The 9,163-nt window shown below is 39.9% G+C and overlaps 1 protein-coding gene across 1 annotated transcript in view; it reads right to left on the minus strand.

Annotated features, from left to right (window-relative positions):
- Window positions 1–8,771, minus strand: part of ADGRG2 (adhesion G protein-coupled receptor G2) — a 28,692-nt gene extending 19,921 nt beyond the window's left edge. Inside the window, exons 1-4 of the mRNA XM_018554840.1 lie at window positions 8,692–8,771; window positions 5,891–6,669; window positions 4,261–4,447; window positions 1,004–1,160 (exon numbers count right to left, since the gene is read on the minus strand). Coding sequence (XP_018410342.1) covers window positions 1,004–1,160; window positions 4,261–4,447; window positions 5,891–6,669; window positions 8,692–8,771 — 1,203 coding nt within the window. The remainder of the gene's footprint in view (window positions 1–1,003; window positions 1,161–4,260; window positions 4,448–5,890; window positions 6,670–8,691) is intronic.
- Window positions 8,772–9,163: the final 392 nt, after the last annotated feature.

Below are 9,163 nucleotides of genomic sequence, written 5' to 3' on the forward strand. Positions count from 1 at the left end.
ACAGGAAGCAGAGTTAGGCCAGAACCATGTAGTGAGCCCAGTGGGAGGAGAGCACCATCCCCTAGCCAGTCGTCCCTTTGATGGACTTACTAGGAGTCCTCACATCTTGCGACCATTCAAACTACCGTTACATGGATTGCCATGGCGGGGGAAGAGGCAGAGTGGGAGGGGGGCCAAGTCGCTGCATCATGGGCCTCTGTGTTGTACTTGCCCCCTGGGCTAAAAGTTGCCAGTCAGCCCCCTGCCTCAGAACGAGGCTTGCCTCCTGGAGGAAGGTCATGTGATCTCTAGAGTAGCCTCAGAACGAGGCTTGGCTCTCAGAAGGAAGAAGCCACTTGCTGCACAAAGGGTGGATATAGACTACTATTGAGAGGCGGTTAACCCTTTGTGGATAATATAGAATCAATTATATGTCCTGGTTGTCTAGTTATAGAGAACATTTATTTAATGTGCTGCCCATAGCAACTAGTCAACTGTGTATCAGGGACTTTACTCCTCAGTGTTTTCTTTAAAAAGGTCTGGGGCTGTCTAATAAATTGTGACCTTTACACTGACAGATACTTCAACATCAATATACAAATCTGATGTGTCTATATAAATAAATATATAATGTTATTATCATTATTATTTCTTTTATACTCTGACGACGGCCGCTGTAAAAAAAAAAAAAACAACAATAAGAAAGGGCACCTCCCTGAAATGAGACGGGAACCTCCCTGAAATAAGGTTTTGCAGGTTGGGATGTCTGTAATGCCAACCAATGACTTTAACACTTTTTAAGTCAGTTACCCAGAATAAGCATATGCTCAACACACAGAAGTAAGATCACAAGCATTTTCAAAAAGAGCTGCTTACATACAGTATATCTCTAGGTATAGGCATCCTTTTAGATTGATATAATCATGTGTTAAAATCATAGTTTTTACAATAACATAACAATCACAATAATGATTTCAGGCCACTCATGCTAGGTGGTATATAATTTACTATGCATTTATCGTACCTTCAATCCAGAAGAAGACTCAACACTGAATGATGTTTCAGTGAAATAGTTGGCATTGACTTTATTCACTGCTAAAGCCAAGTATTGAGAGGTCAAATTTACTAATTGCTCAGGGAAGTTCAGCTTTAAGCCCATTTTATCCACTACTTTAATTAACCTATGAGATATAAAGAAAATATTATCAAAACATCTCAAAAAGGGCAACAATAGCAACACTGACATATAGTTTTGATTAAACAAAATCATCTCTTTGCTTTGAGAGATTAGTTTTTAGCCACATACTGTATAGCACTGAAATAGCAGGAAGGTGGGGGCGGAGGAGATGTGATTGGGGGCTGAGGAGATGTGATTAGGGGGGCTGTGGTGATGTGATTAGGGGGGCTGTGGTGATGTGATTGGGGAGGCTGAGGAGATGTGATTGGAGGCCTGAGGAGATCTGATTGGAGAATGGGGGCTGCAGAGATGTGATTGGCTGGCTGAGGAGATGTGATTGGAGAAGTGGAAGGGGGGGGCTGCAGAAATTTGATTGGAGAATAGGGGGGCTGCGGAGATGTGATTGGAGAAGGAGGGGTTGTGGAGATGTGATTGGAGAAGGGGGGCTGCGGAGATGTGATTGGAGAAGGGGGGACTGAGGACATGTGATTGGAGAAGGGGGGACTGAGGACATGTGATTGGAGAAGGGGGTCTTTAGATATGTGATTGGAGAAGGAGGGGCGGCTGCAGAGATGGGAAGGGACCATGATTTGAGAGGGCTGGGGAAAGGTGATGGGAGGTGCTGGAAATATGTGATGGAAGGGGTGCTGGAGTTGGGGGAGAGGTGCAGGGGGGACCGTGGTGATTGGAGAGTCCAGGGGGCATATGAAGATAGTGGAAAGAACAGGGGGCATTAGAGAGATGGGGGAGAAAACAGGCATATCTCCTAAACCTACAGGGGTAGGTTATCATTAAAATAATTATTATTTGTAGCCTAATGTTGTATAAAGTACTGTTGCAGCAATGCACAATGGCACCCTCTATAGAGGACTACAAATCTCAGCAGTACTTTATACAGAAATGCCATTGTTATATAAAGTATTGCTGGGATGTGTAGTTCTCTATAGCCAGTGCCATTCTGCATTGCTGTAAATATTAGGGATGCACCGATATATCGGACGCCAAAACATATCGGCCGAAAATGGCACTTTTGGCTAAATGCCGAAAGTGCAATTTTTCTGCCGATACAGCGGCCCAACCCTGCTTTCTTTCCACCCCTCTGGGCGCTGCTCTGTGTCCCAGCGGGGTGGAGAGAAAGTGTGACAGCTGGCGGAGTGCTGTGGGTTTTTTTTGGGGGGGCCCAAAAAAAAATCTTGCACCAGGGCCCTTTGTTCCTTAGGTCCGCCACTGGTCAGGAATATCCAACCCTTAGCTCATCAGGCTCCTAAGCTATCACTTTTGGGTTTACTGACCCTTCAATTATTAATCAATATAATAACTCAAAATAATTCTACTTCTCAGGGTAAATAAGGCTGTATTTAATCCTGCAGGAAGTCCTGAGCATTGTTGTCATGTGTAACTAAACTTCTCAGAATCCTGATGCATACCTCCTCATTTTTGAAGATTTTACCTAAGTGATATTTGTATGTAATGTTGCAGCAGAACAACGTCATAACAATTTAGATTTTTTTTTTTAAATAGACTGTATGGGATTAATAGGCCTATAAAATCCAGAAGTATATTGACAATCCCTCTTTAGTTTGATACATTGCAAAAAGATAGCCTCTGTACTCATTCAGAAGTAAACTGAGCCGTAACACTTTCAAGTGATATATGACTCCTGAAGGTAATTCTGCAATGCCTGACAGGGGCACATTTGTCATGTGGAAGAGTGGGCTGGCTGCATCATGCAGTGTACTTATTGGCTGGTGGCTCAGCTGGGTAAAAATTGTATGCATGTGATCCTACTAGGTTATGAATTGTTGTCAAAGGAGAAGTGCAAGGAGAGTAAAACATACTCAACCCGATAGTTAGAGCTGGTGTGGGACACTGCAGTTGTCACATGCTGGCTCTAACACCAAGAGCTAACCAATCATGTAACCGCCATTCAGTGAGCTCTCAGTCTCTCCCCCCAGAGGAAAGCAGCAAATGTCAGTTATTGCCTCCTGGAGGGATACTCCCCTCTCTGTTCCTCCATCATTGGAGCTATAAACAGGGGAGGGGGGCATGGTTGGCTCTAGCTCTCAGCTGTGCGCAGAGGGGCAGGGCCAGCTGTCAGTTAGGCAACCGGGGTGGATCTCGACAATATTATTGGGATCCTTCTGGACTGTGATGCGGCTCCTGTGGACAAAAAAGTTTGGCTCTACTTCTATTTGAACTCTTGGTGACTCAAGTGAGTATTAACAGAGCTCATGAGCCCATCCCCCACTCAGCAGACCTGAGATACCAGGAAAGACCTTCAGAAAGTGAAATCTCTTTCAAGTGCAGCAGGGTTGCAGAGAGTCTGCTGATTGGGGGTTGTAGCAAGCCCCGTTTATTATCACAAATAATCACCACTGTACCAGTTTTATGTGTTAATGTTAGTTTCGGGTAGATGAAACATCTAAGGTCTTTCAGCATGGTGTAGACAGACCTTGGGCAACAAGTCATTGTCTCATAAATACGTTTTTGGTTATACTGTTTGTCATTGTTTCCATGTAATATAAAACAACAGATTGCATCATGAAGAAAATCCAAGGTTTTTTTGCATGATGTAATCTATTATTTTATATTTCATGGACATTTACCCATAAAAAAGTATTTAGAAGATGGTATAATGTTGTAGGGTCTATGCCCACTAACTAGCCCAGTGTTTTCCAAAATAGTCTAGGTGGTATATAATTTGGCATCCTTTTAGATTGATATAATCATGTGTTAAAATCATAGTTTTTACAATAACATAACAATCACAATAATGATTTCAGGCCACTCATGCTAGGTGGTATATAATTTACTATGCACTTATCCTACCTTCAATCCAGAAGAAGACTCAACACCGAATGATGTTTCAGTGAAATAGCTGGCATTGACTTTAGTCACTGCTAATGCCAAGTATTGATAGGTCACATTTACTGACTTCCCATGGACGTTCAGCTTCAAGCCCATTTTATTCAATACTTTTTTTAGTTGTGTTGATAATACGTTTATTTGTGCTCCTGTATCATTGTAAAGGCAACAAAATTGTGTTCCTCAAAAACTGTTTTGGGACCACTGAATTAACCAGTAAGGGAAGCTGGAATAAATACCTTTTGGAGACACTTGCAATAAGATCCTGAGATGTATTTAAAAGAGTGTTCAAGATTCCAACCATCTCTTCTGCAACTGTAACATTTACTTCTCCAGTTAATAAGTCTTCTAAATATGACACCTTCCTGTCTACAAGAGACAAATTCATATTACTGGAAGCCGGGAGATTGTTCGGCCTATTAACCTCTTTTATGGAAGAAAAGTATTTGAAAAGCTATAAAGTCACATTGAAACTATTTACTGTAAAAATTGACCCGACAAAATTGAAGTAATGATACTGGCAAAATTGCATAATGCGCATATGCAGAAGTACAGAATTTTCCATAGCAAGCGTGTAAACACAATTGGTTCCAGTTATAAATACCTGTACATACACTGCCATATACTTATGAGCTCTCTCTTTTGTCATTCCTTAGTCCCCACAATCAGAATATAAGGGCACATAATCAGCATTATTTGGGTGTTTTATACACACTGTACACTGACTGCTATGTAACTGACCTGTCACTGAGCGTATGCTTCAGCTTCAGAGCAGGCCAGTCTGGATTGCTGGATATGGCATATACCCACATAGCCAATTATCTTCACAGCAATTTCTCCCCGCTTTTCTGCATTTTAGTAAATCAGGACCAGAGTGGGCCAAATTTCAGCTCAGAAAAATCTTGTCACCATCCTTATAAAGCATGACAGAGGTGGATTCTTCACTGTATGGGCATTACTTTATAAACTGTTTGGTAGGTTAAAAAAACTGTCATGTTTTGACAAGACACTGCTTATCATTCGCAAGTTTTGAGAAAGACAAGCAATTCCTTTTTGAAACGTCGACCAGCCCAATAAATGTATCCATGTTGACTCATCAGGAGACCTGTGAGTGCCTCTTCTCCTTCACTGTCTTTATCTAATTGCCTTGAGTGCACCCAGCAGCTCTTTAATCTTAAGTGAGTGCGGTGCCCTAGACAATAGGCTGCTAACTGAGTTGATCTGACAATTGCACATGGCATACTATTTCTGCAGGTGGCAGTATACACAGTAAAGCAAAATATTTATGAATTACCTTTTAAAATTATTCTATTTATTACATGTCTAATAATTAAAGTCTTCTGAAATGAATTTAGTATTTCTACTCAAGTCAATTAGATACCATTTGCAAAAGAAACAATAGTACTGTTGGTTCTTTTTTAACTCATGTATTTGTGATGTTAGAATACCTTCATAGAAAATATGAATCTTTACCTATAACAGCTGATTGATTTGAAGTGCTGGATGAAGTGCTGAATTCAGGAAAAGTTGTATCAAGGGTGATGAAATCAGTCCTTCTGTGAGAAGTACTAGACTCACTACTGTGAGATGTTGTAGGCATTCTTTTAACTGTTGTGCTCGATTTTCTGCTAAATGATATAGTAGATCCACTGTTTATAGTTGTTTTAGAGCTGCTGCTGTTAATGATTAAAGAGGTTCCACTATTAATCATTGTATTAGAATCAGTAGAGGTCAGTGAATGAGATTCAGTTTGCCATGTGGTGTTAGTTAAATTTTTAATAGCTGAAATAGGTTGACTGTTAACAGTTGTAACTGTCAAATTATTAAAGGTTGTACCGGATCCATTATTAATGCCATTAAAGGTTGTACCGGATCCATTGTTAAAGTCAGAGGTTGTACTGAATCCACCGGTAATGTCATTATAGTTTGTACTGGATCCATTGTTAATGTCAGAGGTTGTAATTAATCCATTGGTAATGTCTTTAGACGTTGTACTGGATCCATTGTTAATGTAAGAGGTTGTACTGAATCCATTGGTAATGTCTTTAGAGGTTGTACCAGATCCATTATTAATGCCATTAAAGATTGTACTGGATCTATTGTTAATGTCAGAGGTTGTACTAAATCCACTGGTAATGCCACTATAGTTTGTACCGGATCCATTGTTAATGTCAGAGGTTGTAATTAATCCATTGATAATGCCATTAAAGGTTGTACCAGATCCATTGTTAATGTCTGAGGTTGTAATGAATCCATTGGTAATGTCTTTAGAGGTTGTACCGGATCCATTGTTAATGTCAGAGGTTGTAAGAAATCTATTGGTAATGTCTTTAGAGGTTGTACCGGATCCATTGTTAATGTCAGAGGTTGTAATGAATCTATTGGTAATGTCTTTAGAGGTTGTACCGGATCCATTGTTAATGTCAGAGGTTGTACTGAATCCATTGGTAATGCCATTAAAGGTTGTACTGGATCCATTGTTAATGTCAGAGGTTGTACTGAATCCACTGGTAATGTCACTATAGTTTGTACCGGATCCATTGTTAATGTTTTTATTACTGGTGAAAATGCTGTTACTGTAGCTGGTAGTTTGTCCTTTGGTGATCCCAGTGCTGCTTCCTTCACACGTTAGTGTGTGATTTTTAAAACTGAGAAAAGACAGAATATACAACTTAGATCAACCACAATAAGCAAAAAGAATGCATGTTTAATTAGATTACTCCCCTGTAATAAGCCTCAGGGGTTTATAAATGGGGTTGCCCATAGTCCTTTAGGGTATGGGAACCAAATTATGAGGGTGCAACAATTGATTTCTCAATAATTTAAAATATATTCTGACGTAAAATGTAATATTTTCAGTAACATTACGTTAATTCTATGTTTTATTTCTACAAAAACAGCAGCAAAAATCTTACTAGTTATACCTAGCTTGAGTATTTGTGATTTACCATTTGTATTCAAATAAATATGATCAAATCCTTATACTTTTCTTTCAGTTGTTTTTTTCCAGGTTTTCCATATGTAAACTAAAATCTAATTATTAATATCTTTTGACCATACTGGTACCTAATTGGACAAATTATGTTGATGATTTCAACAGGTATGGGGACATACTGGGCAATACAGTGGTATTGTGTAATTGTTAAGGGGAAAAAGTACCCCTGCGCTACCATTTTTTCTTTGCTGTTTGTTACATTGTTAGAGAAAATTATTGTCAGCATCACCCATATGCATGGTGGTAGTCTGACTTTTATTGTTGTATATGTTTACCAGGGTAGCATGATGATTTCATGACTGCTGCAGTGCTCAGTCCTGGGCACTGCTTGCACATTGAGGTAGTTTTTTTATTTACATGTTTGAGTTCGATTTTTTTTCAGCCCAAAGCATACTGGTAATACTGTTTTGTTACTTTCTGAATTGTCTCTTGAGTGGCATAAAGCAGGGCTATTATTGTGTAAAGTTTAATGGAATAGAAATACAATATATCTCTAGCCAAAACTTTTTTTTCCCCTTTAAATAATGAAAGAATTGGTTGTAAGTCTTATTGGTTTTTTAAACATTTTATCAATTCATGTCCTAGAAGCATACGAGAAAATTCGTACAAATCTTCCCAAATTGAGGGGACATTCCTTGTTGAAAAATTGTTGCCAGAGATGGTGTCTTCATTGGAAGCCTCCGCTCAATGTACAATGGACTCCCCCTTGTGCATCGGTATCACAATGCACTTTTTTTTAACATTTCCTGTTCCTGTTATATTGTGACAGAATGTTAACAGAGAATTCTGCTTGGATATCTCCTATATAAAGTGTAGATGTAAAAAGATGAGAGCCAGGAAATACTGAAAAAGTATTTGATGGAATTGATGGACCAGGGGCACAGTGATGTCAGATTTATACCCCGGAGTCTTTACACATTTCTCCTACCTGTCTAAAATTCTTCCTTAAAGGAGAACTATGGGGTCAGTGTTTTTCCCCATAGTTCTCCTTAGGGTAACGGGAGGACACAAACTAGCGTCCTCCCGTTACCCTAAGCTCAGTATACCGCGAGCTACAGCTCACGGTAAACAGAGACGCCGCAGCCGGAGCGGATCCCTACATGGACATCGGGATCCGCCCAGCTGCGTGAGGGACAGCTGGCTCTGCCTATCTAGAGGCAGAGCCAGCTGTACCCGCCCCCTCCCCCGTCCGTTCCGCCAGTCAGCGCTGGCAGATCGGAGCGGGGAGAGGGGAATCCAGCCCCTCCCCCTGTCACGGCAGAGAGCCGTGACAGGATCGAAAGGTGAGCGAACCCGGTATGTGTTCGCTCACCTCCCGATCTACTGAGCAGACTGTGACAGTGTCATTGTCACAGGTCGGCTAGAACTATGAGGTGAGTGGAAATCACTCATCTCATAGTTCTCCTTTAAGTGGTAATGGAAAATATGGAAGCACGGTTATTTATACCGTGTTCGCTATGGATGAAAGCAGAGATTATGGATTAAAGTAAAATAGCTTTTTGGCTAAATCAGGGGTGAAAATACTTTTCAAAAGCAGTTATTTTTTTATCACAGACTATAACATAGTAAATCTACTGAAAAACACATTTATACACAATCTAAAAAGTAAAAATGTTAAAGGGAACCTGGAGCAATAATAAAGAAAAGAAGTAAACACTTATAATATATTGGCTACCTCCAGGAGTCTGCATGCTTAATCAGTTTCTTGCAGACTACCACAGCTCCCCTGAAACCTGGGGTCCAAATAATGGCCATCTTTTCTGGTAAAGAGCATGTTCCATCCCCTCCCGCCACTTGTGCTTCATTATTATCCAAGCACCATGATCTGATGAGTTGCCTTTATGATGAAAGTTGAGGTGTGGGATGCATATAAAAGCAGGACCAGGTTCTGAACCATTAAGACTGATTTTTTTTTTTTTAACAGATAAAAGCTGTGTGATTTTTTTTACATACCAGAACATCACAGAATATGGGAAATCCAAAAAAAGGAAATTGAACTAGGAATGCAAGTACACGGAGCTGCTAAATGCTATGTAATTGTTAGGGTTTTTTTGTTGAGTTTTACTATGCTATAGTTTATATAGTTTATAGTTTATATAACTTCTTTACACTTATAGGTTATTACCTGTTTAAAAATGTGGCATACA

The sequence above is a fragment of the Nanorana parkeri genome, unplaced genomic scaffold (assembly GCF_000935625.1).
Source record: "Nanorana parkeri isolate BGI_ZX_2015 unplaced genomic scaffold, ASM93562v1 scaffold175, whole genome shotgun sequence".
NCBI classification, from domain to species: domain Eukaryota; kingdom Metazoa; phylum Chordata; class Amphibia; order Anura; family Dicroglossidae; genus Nanorana; species Nanorana parkeri.